The sequence below is a fragment of the Centropristis striata genome, chromosome 15 (genome assembly GCF_030273125.1).
Source record: "Centropristis striata isolate RG_2023a ecotype Rhode Island chromosome 15, C.striata_1.0, whole genome shotgun sequence".
NCBI lineage: Eukaryota > Metazoa > Chordata > Actinopteri > Perciformes > Serranidae > Centropristis > Centropristis striata.
This window is the reverse complement of record NC_081531.1, coordinates 23877009-23896466: the sequence shown is the minus strand read 5'-3', so window position 1 is coordinate 23896466 and position 19458 is coordinate 23877009. Positions and strand designations below refer to the sequence as shown.

Below are 19458 nucleotides of genomic sequence, written 5' to 3'. Positions count from 1 at the left end.
ATCTGTGTGTCCGTGACTTTCATCAGCACACTCTTTGGAGCTGGGCAGAGTCAAAGAGATGTACACCCAATACCACAATACCTTTGGGGATTTTTGTGGACTGGCACTGTATTTGGTTATTAATTATCAAAGAAAAATACTTTTTTTGCCCACACTCCTCTTTGTGCAATTACCTTCCACATTTCTCCCTTTTCTACAATAACCCATGGACACACTCTGCCTCTTTGCTCCTCTGTACCCTGACTCCTACAGCTTAATTTTGGCAGAGCAGAGGAACCACAACCAGGAAATTAAAGGCCCTCTGCATAATAACAAACCATTTTAATTGCAGAGTGGTTCTCTGAGACAACAGCAGCTGCTACCCATCAATTTTATGGGTCAGTGGTGAACATTGACTGCCCCCATTGGTTAGGGGCTATGCTTTCTGAGACCGCAAATAGGCCTAACCCTAACCCTAACCCTACTTAAAAAGCCAAAAAATGAACTGCAAAGTAACTAGAAAGTAGCTGCTCTGCAAATGAAAAGTTTTGGGCTGCTTGAGCTAAGGTGGGCCATGCGACGGTAGGCCTGCTGGCCATGCTGAGAGTCTACCGTAAAGATTGATAGATTGCTGGGAACATAGGACCCTTTTTCAGAAAAAACCCAGACACAGTGCCCACACTGACCTCAGAGCTATACAGTAAGTGCATTTTTAAGTGATAGGCACAGACATTGCATTCAGAATGATTAATCCTCGTGTGAAACACTAATGGCAGTGCCATTTTTCGAAACAATACTAGATTGGCTGTTTCCTGAAGAAAGGGACATTTCTTTGACTCTGGTAGTATTTGGAGCATTGTTAGTAGATGCCAGGGAACTCTACGACCAGAACTGCTGCAAAGATATATTTTTTTCCAACTCTGGACTTTCCTTAAAAAGGATTAAGAGCTATTCTTACAAAAATCCCTTAACTCTTGAGCTCCATTATTTTTTAAAGGTCCCCTATTATGCTATTTTGAACTGTGTAATGCATGTCCAATGGGCCTTTATATCAAGATTATGAACTCAGTTCTAAAAAAAGACACACATTCAGCCTGACTGAGATTTCTCATACCGCCAGTTTCTGCCTCATTGACTAGAGAAGCTGTTTTGTGGGGGTGGGGAGACTATGTCATGGTTTGGTTTAAAAAAAAATCTTCTGACTGGAATTTTATTCGCACTACAGCCAAGTCACGTGCACTGTGTGAAACATGTTCCAGGTTAGGTTACTTGACACCTGCTTAAGAAATACTAATGCATAAGAATTCAGCACCAAATGCGGCCATCACATTTAAATGCTCAACCAATACTGTTTTACAGGAGGAGGAAACAGCTGTTTTATTGCATCTATTGCATTGTTTTGTGTTAACATTTTTTTTTTTGCAAATTTGGTCTCATATTTTACTCTATAAAATAATCAAGCCACTACATAACTTTTCATTACATTTTCTCCCTTATTATTTCAAGTAAACCTTTTATATCTAAGAAAATAGAAAAAAACACTTCAACAAACAGCACCAAGATTAAATAACAATGAGTGCAAATCTCTATAGTTCTTTGTCTTATTAAAACAATTAACAAGAAACAGAAAAAGCATAAAACAAACAATACCACAATTAAAGAACATTTGCAACAACTAGTGCAACTTTACAAAGAGGCTCATTTTTTAAAAACTTTTTGGCAACAAAACCTGCCTGAAGCTTGGTTACACCGAATGCTCGTTTTAGTGGTAGTAGTGCAGTGGCTCTTGTGAAGGAGGAGGCTGTGGCTGCAGTGGCTCTGGCTCTTCCCCATGTCCTCATCAAAGTAGCGAAGAAGAACATTTAATACCCTGTACCCCGTGTTGCTATTTGTTGCCTCGTCTGCATTTTACGAAAACATACGTATTTTCAGTTTAAATGCTATTTCCGCTTTCTGATGAGCTGCAATACCGTGTGTGTACAGATAGGACGCATGGGAGGGGAGCATGTCTCTGTTCCCCTGGTCCTATGTTCCCCTCTTTGTATGAGACTGGGGAACATAGGACCCTTTTTCCCTCGCTTTTCCCAAAAAGGGTTCTATGTTCCCCAGTCTCATACAAAGAGGGGATCGGGAACATCTCATCGGGATCTCTGGCAAGAGCATCCGAAGACTACAGTACATCCAGAACAGTGCTACCAGGATCCTGATGAGGGTGCACAAGCACGATCACATCACCCCCATACGGAAATCTCTTTACTGGCTCCCTGTCCTACTCAGAATTGAATACAAGGTCTCCCTCCTCACCCACCAGTGCATTCAAGGACATGCCCCCCAGAGGAGCGTGTCTATGTTTCCCTCTTTGTATAAGACTGGGGAACATATGACGCTTTTTCCCCGCTTTTCCAAAAAAGGGTCCTATGTTCCCCAGTCTTTTACTTTTTCCACCATTACTGCCAAATTCCATGGTAAATAGGCCTAACCCTAACCCTATTTAAAAAGCCAAAAAATGAACTGCAAGGTAACCAGAAAGCAGCTGCTGTGCAAATTTAAGTTTTGGGCTACTTGAGCTAAGGTGGGCCATGTAACGGTAGACTGCGGGGAACATAGGACCCTTTTGGGGAAAAATGGGGAACATAGGGATGACCCCCATGGGGGATGGACATTGAAAGTCTCGACAGTGTGCGCTCAGTGACAGATCATGTTCCGCAATAAACTAACATGCTGCTTTCTGGTTGCACGCATGGTCTGCCATGGATGGTTGCGCTTCTGTTGCAGTTGTTGTGGCACCGAGCAGTGAGGACGTGTTTTGGAGAGCACAAAGGGCAGCCCTGTGACAAGCGTCAGTCTGTTGGCGAGCAAGCACTTTTTTGCCATTACTGCCATACAGAATTTTTTTGTGGCGTACCACACAAAAACACACAGCTGGTTGTTTAATCTTTTTGCATCACAAAACGTAAGGCTCACATTTCGGTCAGCCATGCCCATCTCCGTTTATTTTTTTGTGTTTTTTCAATATCCGATACATCGGAACGGTCAATCATTATGAGGGAGTCCATGCTAACTCTGTGTTTACATTCAGCTCTGGTGTGGCACGCACGCACACATGCATGCACGCATATGTCTTTTTTTCAGTAATTTCGTTTTTTTCTGTCATTTTGTGTCTTTTAGTAATTTTGTGTCTTTTTTTGGTCATTTTGATACTGCCTCCAGTGGCCCCCAGGTAATTTGAGTTTGAGACCCCTGGTTTAGGCTATTTCAGCCTACGCGTGCACACGTTAAGACAGCCGCAGACACTGAATGTTGTTATGGTCAAATAAAAACTAACCATGGTTTCTTTTTAACCTGACGCTGGGAGAGCATAGACACACATACAGTTGGTTTCTGCAAGCTGATATAGACAATTGGTTTCTCTCGCTCGAACCTTCCACATCTCTGCCGGAGTCGCTAAGAGGAGTGAACACTGGCAGCGGATACCACTGAGAGCAGGGAGCTGGGAGGTCTGTTGTGACCATAACAACTCCCAACACGGTGACAACCACTCCCAGCTCCTGTATCTACGTCAAAATGGGAGGCAAATCCAATTGACCTGTAGGAGGCCCTAAACCCTCCAGGCCTCCCCACAGAGGCAATGCAGAGGATTCGGCTTTCCACACTCTCAGGTTTTGTTGGCTGAAGGACGACTAAAAAACATATGTGTAGGCCAGAAAAACACATTATTCACAATAGGGGACCCTGAATGGCCAAACTGAAGTAGAAAAAAAATGCATGGAGCGGAAGAAGAGATTAATTAAAAGGAATGCATCATTTAATAGCTTTAAAGGAGCTGCGTGGAACACAAAAGCCTCCATTTCAATATCTTGTAGCAAATAGTTTTTGTCATCAAATAATTTCAGTGGACAATTTGATAATTCATACAGGCGCATTCTTTTTTGTGTTAGATTGATACTAGGAAGAGGTAGAGAGTGAAACTGAAAAAAAGGCAGGAACAAAGCATACATTTTAAAAATTAAATTATACACAGTCATTAACTGAGAACATAACATGTCATTGTCTAATTATCTGTGCTATTGTGTTCCTGTGTATTTCCCCACTACCCTGCAGAGACTGACATCTTATAGTGTTGTCAGGCAATTTTACAACATTATGATTAAGAGCCACATTATTTCTGTCATGTTAGAGCATATTTTATCTTTTTCAAAAAATTTAACTTTTGGGTGATTTATACTCACGCTGAATGTCGATTGTGACAGTGGTATCTTTGCCATTGGGGGCTGCTTTGTTTGATGCTCGACAGGTGATGTGCTGACCGGACTCGATGTTGGAGGGAGAGAGGTAGAGTGTGCTGACCGTGCTCTCCCTTTTACCATCCCGCAACAATGTCTGAGGAATCAAGGACAAGGGAGAGAAATGTTTCAAAAAGTCAGATTCAGGTATTATCCATTCAAGGGCATCACCTCCTCACCACACAGAACTTAAGACAATCAGAATCACAATCACCTTTGTCATTGCACAGGGTATGTATGCATATCTGTGTATGTGGAAGTCCAAGTGTGTAAGCCTGAGACCCGCCTTTGTCCAATCAGTACCAATCAGTATTGTACTTAATCAGTCCCATCTCAGCTCCCCGGAATGACAAAAGCGATAACATAGCCGTTGCTATGGAGACATTTAATTAATTGATTATAAAAAATAAATATTAATATATTTTATTTGTTTTGCACTTTACATTTCAGCAATCTCAAAGTGCTACAAAGACTAAAAATATATCAATCCCCATGTTCCCCAACCACTGAGCAAAAAGCCTAGGTTTCCAACTCATCCCCCTGCTGCAAGTCCATTTCGCTTTGGGAAAAAGCGTCTGCTAAATACCTGTCTTTAACCTTTATTTGTTGAGCATCGCGACGCACCTCAACTATCGACGTTGAAAGCGAATGGAAATATGCTGGAGCCTGCTCTCTCTGGGTGTGCTTATAAATTAAATAATGGGTTTGTGATCCAAGTTTTATCATTACTGATTGAACTAACATTCATTGAAAGGATCCCTTGGTCCAAGATAAAGTGACATAATTAACAGAGCAGCCAGAGAGTCGCATGCAGCTCGAGACCTGCAGGTTTGCCACCCCTGACCTAATCTTTCCTCATCTAGGCCTACCCATAGGCCTACATAGGCCTATTTGCCATGGAATTTGGCAGTTATGGTGGAAAAAGTAACAGACTGGGGAACATAGGATCCTTTTTGGGAAAAGCGGCCAGCGACTGTTCCCCAGTCTTTGTATGAGACTGGAGAACATAGACACGCTCCTCTGGGGGGCATGTCCTTGAATGCACTGGTGGGTGAGGAGGGAGACCTTGTATTCAATTCTGAGTAGGACAGGGAGCCAGTAAAGAGATTTCCGTATGGGGGTGATGTGATCATGCTTGCGCAGCCTCATCAGGATCCTGGTAGCACTGTACTGGATGTACTGTAGTCTTTGGAAGCTCTTGCCAGAGATCCCAATGAGGTGTGCATAACAGTAGTGTTAGGGATTTAGTAGAGTGCTGCTTAGAAATGTATTTAGCAGAGCATAAAACACACATTGAATATAACAGAGCATTATACATATATAAAACTCTCTGCACATTCCTGAGGGAAAGCAGATGTAACACAGAGACAGATTTATAGAACACAGACACATTTGTAGATATTTTCAAGCTTATAGGCTCGGAGGGTCAGAGAAGGGCCAGATGAGAAGAAATGTGTGCTGTTGTATTTCTTCACAGGCGCTGACTGGAAGACGGAAGCACCAAGAGGCTAGAACTAGCCTGTGTGCGTCACATAGACTGTATATAAATAATGGACGTAGTCACCGTGACGTCACCCATTGGTTTGTGGACTGCCCGTTGGAAGGCTCGAGTTCAGCGTTATACTCTTCGCCATCTTGAGCAGACCATAATTGGACTGTGGCGGAGCGCGAGGGATCTGACGACACTGACTACAGCCTCTCTGCACCGGCAACCCGACTGAGAGAAGCCGCTGCTAATTCATGTTAGCATTAATTGGAGCATTAACTGGGATGTTAGTTTTGGCTAGCAAAAAAACAAAATGTATCTTTCTTACCTCAGAAAACTGAGCAGCGACTCCTTGGAGTGTCTGTTAGTCCAACCAAACACTGAACAAGACATTTTTACTGAACAAAACGTTCAAATAAACTGTCATTAAGTGAAAATACAGTGTGAAAGGGTCAAAGTTAGGAGACCAAATCGCTAAACGTCCTCTTTTCTATCTATATAACGTTATGTATAACTTTATTGACACGTTGCCGTGGATACGCATTGCTCTGCTTCTCTCCTGGTGACGGCTCGCCTTGTCAGTGACCTGTAGCCATGCCCCAAATCATACGAGTCTTTGTCTTCTATTTTCTTGTAAATGGGGCCATTATTAGAACTATTGACATCAAATTGTCTTGAAGATGATTTTTTACTAGTGATTGAGACCATATTGTTGTCCTTAAACAATTTTCTGAGGTAATAAATCAAGTCAGAAGTTTTCAAATTTTGCACTGAAATGAATGGGCAGATTTTTTTGGCAGCCAAACTTATCACCCCCTGCTGGAATTTTCAGTAGATTGCAGGCTTAAGGCACTTCCTGGTTGGCCTCCATGCTCAGACACGGAGATTGCCACCTGGTGCGTCATCAAGGGCGGACTGAGTCTAAACCATGGTGATGCCCAAACAGTTTTGACTAGATAGTTGCACATTCCCATTATAAAACTCTGTGTAAAACTAAGTTAGGTATCCTTTTCTGGGAGGTGGTTACAGCTAACTGCTTAGCAGTAGGGGTGTGATGATGCACTCAGCTCACGAGACGAGATACGAGACAAGACAAGATTTTAAGAAAACTACAATGACTGGACCAACAGACTTTTATTTAACTGAGTTGCACATGCATTTTGAAATGTTTATTATAACTCTTAACATGCATGATGTAAGCATGAGATTTTAATAAACTTCTTCCTCCACAAATTGAAGTTAAAACAAAGATTTATAAAACTTAAAATTAAATAAAAAAATGTCTTTCTTTTTTTTCAAATGCAAACAAAATGAGCCGTGTTTCCTTTAGGGGGAAGAGTGGTCAAAGTCTATGGCCACGCCCTGTCAAATGTCCACTCACTCTGCATTCCATTACAAAAAGGCCCCAGAGGGATTTAGAGACTCCGGAGGTGACGTATGGTTTTCCATTGCCGTGTAATCGCTTAGCGATAGTTTCAAACGTGATCACATAAGCGATGGATTAAACACGGGAGAAGTAACTGTGGCCGCCGTCGCTAACTGTCCACAACATCAGCAGCTGATCATAAACAAATTAGCATGGCTAATTATGCACAGCGTCTCCGCTGATCATAAACATAGTGATCTTGAATTAACGGCATCATTAACTGTGTACAGAGTGTCTGGTGCTTGTTGTCAACAAACAGAGATCGCTCAGTGAACACCTCCTGCAGCAGCAGCACATACACACTGTACTGCTGCAGAGCTAACTGTTAGCCTATTAGCAGGATTGTGCCACTTCGATGTTTTTATGGTAAACATTATTCTCCTTAATAATTATTCCCTACTTCACAATCAGGTGGCCAAATTCATTATTTTAAGATCAGAGATTAGGAGCAGTGTGCATATGGAGTAGGGGCATTTGAATGTGCGAGAGTTAACCAAATTCTGGCTTTTTCCTGCAAAAATTTCTCTGTGGGGCCATGCCCCCAGACCCGTCTAGCTGGCTACTTTTCCCCACTGGTTGGCTGCTCCGTGTTTGTATAAAAGTTACATACTTTTTATATAAGTATAAAGTAGTACAAAGTACTCATTATGCAGAATGACCCCACTCAGATTGTTTGAGTTTAAGTCTAAAGTCTGTTTTTTATGTTAAATCTTGACATGAAATGGAATGCACTTATATAGCGCTTATAGTATGAAAAGTAACTAGTGGAATAAGAAGTACAATATTTTCCTCTAAATGTAGTGGAGTAGAAGTATAACGTTACTGAAGGATAGGGACATTTAGCTCAGCTTTGCTTAGCTGTAACCTAAGTGTTAAAACTATTATTTGTTAAAACTTCAGTGACTTCAGTGGCAGCAGAGCTGTTCAATGAACATCTAAGGTTCACTTCCTCTATCTGGCTACAGGTCAAGAGAGCACATTGTGCCCTCATACTGAACCTTTCCTGAAAACCGGTTAGAGCTTGATCAGGGTGAAGCTATTTCAGTAAGAAACATACACAAGTACAAGTATCAACACCATAGGCTTCAAAAAAAGGAACTAAGAAATCATGAGGTGTCCAGTATCGGTTTGCTGCTGTGTCACCACCCAAAATTGACCAACTGCGACAAGCCCACTTATTGTTGGGGTGAGTACCAAACCCAGAAGAAAACTGTGAAATGTCTTGTGCTCCCAGCATGGACACAGCACAGTCCAGTGCTGCTCATTGCATTTGGCTATTCTTTCAATAAATGGTAACTTTTATTCAGTCGTTTTGAGTCTATTGTAAAAAGTATAGAACAAAAGAACCAGGGCAAAGTGCGGGAGGCTTTAAGAACCCTGGCTCTAACATTATATTAAATGGAAATACTAAGGTAAAGTACATGTGCCTCAAAATTGTACTTAAGCAAAGTACTTGAGTAACCACCTCCAGCCACCTCCATCATCATCTGCCGTCAGCGCTGCCAGTTCTGCTACAGATGCTGAGTAAGGTTCAGCCGCTGTAGCACTAAACATTTCAGTTCGTTTAGTGCATTTGGCAGCATTTGCCTGGAGGGCTTGTCATTTGTTTTTTTCATAATTTTTCCGTGACTCCTATGTGTTTCATTTTTTTTTCTGTGCATGACTGATTGACTGACTGATTGACAGCAGATGGGCTGGCAGATGGGAAACCTTTCAGCCCTTCTCTGACCCCACAGATGTCTTGAGTGCCTCTCTTCTCTACTAAGTTTGGCCCATGAGTCCCCCGGACATATAGAAGGCTGGCAAATGTCCAATTATTCATTAAATCCAATTGATCCATCCTACAGATCATTTAACATGTCAAACCACACAGGAGACATCTCCCAGAACATTTAAGCATGTTAATGACACACAATGCACAATACACATAGACATCTGAGGGACATCTGAACCACATAACTAAATCATCCTATGTGACTAGTTACACAACACAACACAACACTTTATGTAAACACTCCCGTATGTTGTAATTTTTTATAACAGAGTCTACCAAAAAGGTTGTTCTGGCCATGATATGACTGGCTGATTGATTGATTGACAGCAGAAGGGGCCAAAGACACCTCAGCCCTCTCTCAACTGTTTTTTTTTTTTTTTTTGGCCATTGGGAAATCACTCAACCGAAATATATAATATATATGTCTATTTATATCATCGGGCCAAAAGACCTGCCGGCCCACCACCAGATGGCCAGTCCAGCCCTGGTGATCACTCATATATAGGTTTTGACCAAGTCATGTTATTAAAGTATTGGCCATAAAGTTTTAACATAAAGTTAAATAGTGGTCCTGACTGATGATTTTTATGATACACACTTTGAAGTGATGATGACAGTCACATGTGGCTGTCTGTGTTTGTAACCTTCTTGCTGAACAGTGGTTAATGTTGTTATGTGCTAGTGGCCTCAACACTAAAACTGACGTCTATACTGCCCTACCAAGCCTAACTGCAGTAACTACAGTTTTGGTCAAAATTAATTTATAACTAAAAAATTAAACCCTCAAAGTCTGTTTTATATTGAGACAAAGCCAAGCAAACCCAAGTAGTAATTGCACTTATATATATATATATATATATATATTGCACTATATACTAATTTAAAAGTAAAAATAATCGAAATTATAAGTTTATTTGAAAGGAAAATTATTATCTAGATAGTGATGAAGTAAGAAAAAAGTGAGATAAAATTATATTAAGACTAAAATATAACATTTCTTTATGATATTAAGTCTAAAATACACAAATCTTTGAATAGAGTTGTTGAACACTTTTAAATACATTTTAACAAAATCAATCTGAAAATGTTTATTCACTGAAAACAAAATTTAAAAGCTGAAAGAAGACAACAACATTGTGGTTACTGCACTCTGTTTTTGCATTACAATTAGAACCTTTAACAGCAATGCAGTAACTACGTTTTTTTGGGGTCAAAGGTCAAATAAATCATCATGATTTTTAGCATAAAATTGCATCATCAGTACATGTAGTAATAAGTGTCATATCACTTATCTACATAGAACCAATTTGGCTGGCCAGTTAAAACACGTTAAGAACTTTAAAGCAGTTTTTCTCAGTTTTATCTTTTGCGTAGTTATTGCAGTTAGACTTTGTAGGGCAGTATAGACACAGTGAATAGGGACAGATCATCAGGACTTTATTCCATTTAGCATTTGCTGGTTGTTCAGTTTCATGTTTGCTGTGAATGATTGTGTGCAGGTCTGCTGGTAGCTCCGATGACTTTCTTTGTAGTTTTGTAGTGGTGTTCATCATATGTCTGTATGCTTATATGGCTCCTCTGAAAGACCAGATAATCCCAGTCTGGCCATTGTGGACCAGAACCAAAAGTCAAGTTTGTAATATAATTTGAATCGTTTTTTACCTGGGCCTCTTTAACTGTGTTGAGTTTAGAGTCTATTGATCCAGTTCAGGTAGGTATAAGTGTTGTTAAAATGATACATTAAACATTAAAAGGGGAAGCATGTTAATCGTAAAAAAGATATTTATTCTAAAACAAAGTAAAGCAAGCAAACACACAACAACTAATCTAAAAGACTATACAGTGGAAATGTGGGTGAAAGATTATGTGTAACAAAATGGCCCACCAAAGGGGGGTCATTTAAGAAAATCAAAATGGCGGAAGCCCTTTTGTTCTTGGAGAACAATAGAACATGCGGCCTTGAAAGTCTATGTGTTTGTAGGAAGCCAGATTAGCAAATCAAATGAGTTATAGTTAATTTACATGTACAACTGAAGGTATTAGAGCAAGATTATTCATACAACTTCAAATGATCTGGCTACACAAAATATCACAACAAATATACTTAATTACACAACAGAACAACACCATTGATTTAAGTTTAACAAAGTTGTTCTTGCTTGTACTAACTGCCCAGTACTATACCACAGAGTCCGGAGTTGAAAGGGGGAACCAGAAATCCTTTTGAAGAAGAATCAGCTCCTGGTTGGGTTTCGGTGTTTCCATAGTTATTTGCTGTTATTGGCTCCAAAAGCTTGGTGAAGGTCTCTGTGATTATATCCAGTAGGGGTGGGCGATTTGGCCCTAAAAGATTATCACGATATTTCAGAGTATTCGCGATAATGATATTCTTGACGATATTAAAAAATACTGAAAAATATATAGAAAATTATTTTTTAGTCTGTATAAATAAATAAAAATTGTACAACGAAATAAAAATCAATCATAAATCTAAATGTAGTGTAAATTGCAAATCTCAACAGTTGCCAAATACAAAAAAATTACTTACTTGAGTATTAGCAAATAATAATAAACAATAACCTTCTAGGGGGTCTGGGGGCCCCCCTGGGAGAAAATTTTGTACATTTTATAGTACAATGTGATCAATTTCGTCCACTTTGAGAGCTAAATGGGAGCAAACACCTCACAAACACATCATTGCCTATTTGAATTAATTATTGAAAAGGAGAATAAGGGTTCTTCTATGTTTTATTTAAGCCATCTTATTTTGACAGTCTTCTTGTAATTTCTGTGGTGGATTCTGTGCTCTTATTTTGAAAGCTGCATTTGTATAGCGACAGGAAGTAATAGTAGCTTTTTGTGATTAAAACAACTTTAATTGTTAGCTAATGTTAGCTCGGGGCTAACGAACGGCAGAATGCAACAGTGTGTTTGGACCGCTTGGACCTCTGACAGGACATGTTGACAGTATTTCGATCGGCTCACGCACACACAGACACAGAGAGAGAGAGAGGGGGCGGGACTGATACATTACAGACAGGTAGGTGCTTGTTTTGAAGCGCAGTGGGAGGGCAGCTCGGTATATTCAGTGCGGCTGTGTGAATGCGTGCGCATGTCTCGGAGAAGGACAGAGAGGTGGGTCGGGGTTTTGACTGACTGACGGGTGACAGACACTGCTGAGCAGAGACACAACGCAAAATAACTATGTTATGAAAAGTGTAGATATACTTTCAGCAGCTTTAAATGTGACGTTAGCGCAGTGCAGGAGACTCTGGCGGGCCGCCAAGCTCTAGGTAATTAATAGGAAATCCTTACGCCACAATGTCAAGAAGTAGGGCATGTTGCCAATATCGTGATATGCATTTGTTTTACCCATAAAAAAAATATACCGGTATAATCGTGACCGATACGATATGGCACACCCCTAATATCCAGTATAGATCACAGGCAGGAAACTTAGAAGCGTGGTGGTGGGCCCAAGCTTGGTTTGGGGCCTTGCCGGCCTTCTCTTAGAGCTGGGGAGAGAGGGAGATTGTCTGGTCTACCTCCTGGAAGATCAGACCAGGACAGCAGCCGTGCTGTCCCTCTGAGGGAGTCGAGGAGAAGAAAGAGAAGAGGTGGCTATAGGAGACTTTTCTGTCTCTACCTGGGAGTTGTACTTCCTGTTAGAATTAGCCAATGAGACGCCTTTAGGTATATGCAGATGGCCGTGGCCATGGTCATGGTGGGGGTCCTTTCTCTTTGTTTGGAGGGGAACAAAGAGAGACCTCCGTCTTGAAGCATGAAATCAAGAAATTGTTGACACAATTCTCACTGCATTCAGTCCATAAATTCAAATGAAACTTGTGGGATAGCTGTGACCCCTACACAATGTGATTCTAAAAGTAACAACAATGGCTGCATTTTTTTTTACACTGGCCCACAAGTAACATAAATAAACTGAAAAGCATGAGGTTCTGTGATGCAGCGCTATGCACACATCAAAATCTAAATGTGTCCTGCAACAGATGAAGTAAGGGCTTGTTTTCAGCTGACTGAAGGAAATGCCTTTGCGCTGATGAGTTGCGTCCCTACAAGCCAGAGGAGTGAGGAGTCAGCAGTAAATGAGGACATAAAACAATCAATAAACAGGTTCATCAGTAATTATGAATCACTGCAAACATGAAATGTTCTTCAGCAGACATAAATGTGCAAAGCAAATCTAAGGGTGATTTTAGCTGTGGATATACAGACAGACAGACAGACAGACAGACACACACACAAACACATGATCCTGTCCAGGCTTCGGCCTAGCAAAGTAATTTACTCTTGCTAAGATTATTTCATAGATCACGAGATCATTCAATTTACACTGTAAAAAAAAAAAAGTTTAATTTACAATAAAATACCGGCAGCTGTGGTGGCCAGAACTTTACCGTAGAAAATACAGAGTGGCTTTCCTACACCATAAAAAAATGTGTTTAGAAATGACAACTCTGCAACTCTGTCAAACTGCATCAGAAATATGGCGTAAAATTAAAGATTGTATATCACTGTAGCAGATGCTTTTAACCACCTTAAATCAAGGAATAGCACAAGACTTTTAAACTGCAGAAAGAACACAGTTGTACTGTAAAAATATAACATTTTCATGTAAAGATAATGGTAAATTACCATGATGAAGGACACAATTACCCTAAAATAACAGGATTGTTCAGTCTAAATTATAGTTTTTGCAGATATTTACATTTAAATTTACAGTAGATAATTCACCTTTTTTAACCATAAATTAAACAGATTTTTCTTATAATGTACTGTGAATTTAAATGTAAATATCTGCAAAAACTGTAATTTAGACTGAAAGGTCTCATTATTTTGGGGGGTAATTGTGTGTTTGTGACATCATGGTATTTCTCCATTCATTTTACATGAAGATATTATATGTTAACAGCAAAACTTTGTGTGTGTTTGTGTGTTTTCTACAGTTTATGACAGCAAAAGTAAAAGTTTTGTGCTATTTTTTGATTTACAGTAAATAAAAGTGTCTAATACGGTGATATTACATTACATTACATTACATTACATGTCATTTAGCAGACGCTTTTGTCCAAAGCGACTTACAATAAGTGCATTCAACCTGATGGTACTAGACATAGACCATAGGAATCGAGTAAGTACATAACTTTAAGAGCTAACTGTCATTGCTAAGGAGTGCTATATGTTAAGTTATATTTTCTCAAGGATTCCTCACTAAAAATCCCAAATACCATACATTTGAGACTTATTACTTATTATTCAATTTTTAATTTTACGCCCTATTTCTGATGTAATTTGGCAGTTTTTTATCTGTAATTTCTACAAACATTTTTTACAGTGAAGGTTAACACAGCAATCACATCTCAGCAGTGTTTTACCAGCCACTGCTTTTACCAGGGGCTGTTTAAGAAAAATCATGTGATACCGATGGGACAGTACCATGCAGCAGTAAAGGAAGCTCTCATGCCATACCTTTGAGTACATAGCTCCACTCAGGACTAGGCCGTTGCGGATCCAGATGATGGAGGCAGCAGGTTTGGCGTTGTCTGCATGACATGTCAGGTTTAGGTGGTCATTGGCCCTTAAACTCACCACCGGGGCCCCCACTATCACTGGGTCATCAGGAGGAACTGTGAAGGAACAGTTAGATGTTTAATATATATTTGGTCATATAACACTGTGTGTCAAGTTGTTCTAGTCTTGAATATGTAAATAAAATGTTTTACTGTTTCACTTTTACTCTTTATTAATAATTATAGGTGCAGATTGTAGACTAATGCGTGCTTGTCTCAGACACTCTGGTATCAATTGGACTTCCAGATTTAACTCAGTGAGCCTGAATGTGACAGTAAATCCAACCAACTGTCCTGTAGAGACTAATGTTTACTGGGAAACTACATCAACGCGTTCATCAGACTTTTTTTTCTGATGATTTAAAAAAAACAAACTATGAGTGTACTCTTATTATTAATAAGAGTACACTGTTGGCCTTTGCTGTAATTTTTTACAGTAAAATACCAGAAAATGCCCAATAACCCTACCAGATAATATCTGTATAGTTAGTAAGCTGGAATTTGCCAGCATTTTGGGGAAAATTGCAGATGTTTCATATCATTTACAAAAATATATAACTATACATACTGGCCTGCATTTATCAAAAGAGCACAGAAATGAGCGCAGATCTGAGCGTATATTTTGTCTTACGTCAGGGTTCACATGTGATTTATCAAACGATCATATCTCGCCAATCACAGCGTGAGAATGATCAGCTGTTGATAAATGTGGCGGCTCGAAACAAGCGTCATTTAAATATCACACCCTTAAATATACCCGATTCAGATGGCTCGCCTCCCGAGTTTACGACACCGAAGGGTGCAATACAGCCAAAAAGAGGATCCCCCCGTTAAAGTCAACTGTATTAGCAAAGTGCTCCGTTACAAATAACAACAGGAGGAAATCGACATATTACAGAAAAACACAGCTATAGAAGTACTTATAGTTATAAACTCAAACAAGTTTGGTGAATATTTTACATTTGGAGCACAGACTTAAAGTTGTCACAGCTTTTTGGTTGCAGCCAGGAGGTAAACAATGTTTTAAAGTAAGTTTTAATCCCAAAAGAAGAGGAATTTCTCAGAGTCAGAAAGTGAAACGCTGACGTCCAACAGCTGCAACACAACAAACTGGTTTTGTTTGGCATCATAAAAAGTGAAAAGGAAGGAAATCAGTGGTGCTGTCAGCAGAGTAGCAGTGGACCATTAAACTCCTGGTGAGGTTGGAATATTTAATTCATACATTGTGATATATAAAGCCTAATAATCTATATAATATCCAAATATTGTTATTATGATGATGGAGAGATATTATTCACCTCTTTACATTTAGTAATAATTCTGTCCCAGTCAGAGGAGTGTGTGGCAGCGCTGATTGAAATGTTTCTATTGGGTCAGAACCGCTGGTGGAGGAGACGCTGACGCTCTGGTGTCCAGCAGGATAGCGATAAATAGCACAAAACAAAAACATTTAATAGCCTCGGCTAGTATTCTGGTTAAAGAATTTAACGGTCGCAGGGTGTATTTATTTTTAATCAGGTTTTTAGTGATGAATAATATATCCTTTTAGAGTTTTATCAGCTCCAGGCATCAATACAACAGTCTAAGATCAATTTTCCGTCTCAGACGTGTGGACTTCACGCTGACTCAAATTTGTGTACACGAGCTGAGAGCAGACTGAGATCTGATCGTACCCTCCGCTCACGTCCACATTGATAAATGCTGAGCCTTGGGTAGAAATGACCGTGCGCTCACTTTACACTCACTTTCTGTCGTACGCTCGTTTGATACATGAGGGCCACTGTGTGCACATACTACACATACTATATATACTTTACACATATACTCCACATACAAAAAGCTCCACAAGTTTGTAGTTCTCCCTCTAACTTCTGTGTAAGGAATATCAAAATTACTGGTATTTCAGCCAAGGGTCAGTTATACCTAAAACCTGTTTGTAAATTATATTTACAAAGCAAATTATTCTCTGTCATCCAAACATGTTGGTATCATAAATTGCTTGGGGGACTGATGAAAGAAAATTGTCAGTCAAAAACTAAAACTAAAACAAGACTAATATTTCGATAAGTCAGGCCCACATCCTCCTTGGCAAAAATAACAAATAGAACAGGAAGAGGACCTATAGCATCAGCTTGCCTTTGACTGTGAGGTCACAGTCTACTATGTGTACCTAAGGATATATATATATATATATATACATATATATATATATATATATATATATATATATATATATATATATATGTTTTAAAATGAATTGTATAATGTATTGCTATGTTTTGTATAATGTATTTTCTTTGAGGCATTGATATGATGGTTTCCATAATGAAACCAAGTGTGCATGAGGCCTAAAGCTGGTTCTAAGTGTAGCAATTTAGCTAATAATGTTTAAAGAGTGAAATGTCATAACTGTGCCCTGTTCAGATGTAACAGATGATGGCATGAATACACTGTGGGCTTTTCTTAACAGCAGAGAGTCAGTGCCAACACATCATGTTCTCTGCAAATCATTGGGTGGACTCAAAATGTTCACTTTGTCCTAAAAATATACTGTACTGCACTTATGCATGAGCTGCAATTGCTAATGATACTTTGAATTGAGTAGCTTGAAAGTGAATTGAATGTGCTCTCCACAAAATCTGTCAATACTGAACACCTGAGTGTTTACTCAGATGTTGTGATCTTGCCACAGGTGAATCTTGGGTTCATATATGAATTTGAACTGATATGGATTAATTGCAACTAGAGATGGTCCGATCAGGTTTTCTGGGACTAATACCGATCACCTAAAGCCTCACCGATCCGATTACCAATCAGAACCGATCGATCACGTGGGACGACATTAATATTTATATTTTATTCTTGTTTTCCCCCCATCAATTCATCCACTCATGCACAGGCCTATAGTCTTTCATTTATGTTAACCTTGTAATCATATATTTACTAGATACTACTAGATTATCTAGATTGACCTTTATTTATTGCATAGCAGTAACTTTAATATTCCTTCATAGCAGCAGTGGCACTGTGGAAAACAATATGCCAACATGGCCTCTATAGGGCAGTCAAGAACAGGCAAGAGCTTTGTGTTGAAAGTTCACTAATTTTTTGATACTATCCATTTTAAATGGCTGTATTGTTGCATATGTCGTATCAAATACAATTCAAATAAAAATTGAGCCTATTTAACAGGCTAAACAAACTCAAAATGCCAGTCTGAACATTGGTGGCATTATTAACCATTGAACTACAGTACAGTGTAACATATCATTATTATTGCTCACTCTCACACTTACATTTCTCTAAATGTCTAAACGCTTGCATAAATTGCAGCTAGCGTGTGTGTCATCGGACTCACTCACTTTGAAAAAGTTCCATATGGCAGACATGTTGTGGGTGTGTGTAGGTGCATGCAGGCTGCTTGACCACAACACAACACTTCTTCTTCGTTTTAAAGCGGCAGCGTTTCGGTGCACTACCGCCACCTTTGGATCCGTAATGTATATCACACCATAACAAAGACTCGTAAAGCGATAATGTGTATAATGCGTATAATGCGATCGGCTCAGTGATTTTAACCTTTAATTTTTCGATCGATCTTTTTTTTTTTCATATCGGGCCAATCCGATCAGTTGCCGATCGATCGGCGTCATCCCTAACAGCATTTCAATCCACCTCAATTTTGGCTTTCTGGCAAGAAACAGCGAGAGATCTTACCCCATTTTGGTTCTTTGATAAGGAAAATCTTCTCCCATGATGCTTGGCGTTTATGACACCTACAGATGAGTTCATTGGTCAGGAGACTGATGACACCGTAGGTGGTCTTCTATAAGGAGCCAGCACTTCTTATGTTTTTCCTCTTTCTCCACTGACTGGCTAGAGGGACACAAGCTCTTGGTCCCCCCAGGGACCAGGACCCCTCCCCCTCTTCCCCCCTCACCCCCTGCAGAGATCCTATCTCAGGGTGAGGCCTTTTGAAGATCTTCTTTCCACAAGGATTTCTGAAACAACTGCAATCCTGATCTACCCTGCACATCAAGGTTCCATTAATGAATGCAAAGTTCGTTGCAACCGCCAGAGAATACGAGCAACAACAAGGATGAGCCAGAAACTTGATTTGCAAGAGAGAAAATTATTGAAACCTCAACCTGTAATCAAACTTCCTTCCACACCCTCCATAAAAAAAGGATTTCTCCCCCTTTTCCAACTGGACTGTGAGTAATGTAACTGGGCTTAGATAAGGAATCAGCAAAGACTTTAAGTGCAAAGAATTTGACCTGTGATTAATGATTTGGTATACGTATGTTTTTAAGTACATTTGTTGCGATATTTGTGTAGCTACATCATTCGTAGTTGTATGTTAATCTTGTTTCATACAGACAGTGAGTGTCATATACAAATTAACTTTACTAATCTTGGATTTGCTCAGACACATAACATATTTTACACATAACATACTTTAAATTGGCTGTAACAAAGACAGAGTTTTGTAGAAGCTAACACAGCTACACCAGGCCCAGGCCATGGCTTCACAGCTTGAGTTTCATAACTCTTTGTGTGATGAGCCTTGGTAGAGACTTGGTAGAACTCTATACTCCATAGATGTGTGCTTTTATTTGCTTTTCCTTGTTTATTTAAATGTCTTTTTGGAATATACAAATGCTGTCTATTTAATGTTGTACACTGACTGATTTAGGTGAATCGGCTATATTTTTCTGTTTTATAGATAGTGCCCCAACGAGTTATGACTTAAAGTAAATCAAGTCATATAATTTATGATAATTATTAACTATTTATGATAATTATTAATAAGTCCGATAGCCATCTAACCACACATTTGAACCATGAGATCTACACAAGTGTTGCTCAGGTTCATCCTTACATATTTGATATATTTATGGGCGAGATAGCATTTATGATAA

At 39.4% G+C, this 19458-nt stretch overlaps 1 protein-coding gene across 1 annotated transcript in view; it reads right to left on the bottom strand.

Moving 5' to 3' along the window:
- The window catches only part of LOC131986284 (kin of IRRE-like protein 3), a 249033-nt gene that overhangs the window by 49665 nt on the left and 179910 nt on the right, over positions 1-19458 (bottom strand). Inside the window, exons 4-5 of the mRNA XM_059351163.1 lie at positions 14436-14593; positions 4209-4359 (exon numbers count right to left, since the gene is read on the bottom strand). Of these exons, the coding sequence (XP_059207146.1) occupies positions 4209-4359; positions 14436-14593 (309 nt within the window). The remainder of the gene's footprint in view (positions 1-4208; positions 4360-14435; positions 14594-19458) is intronic.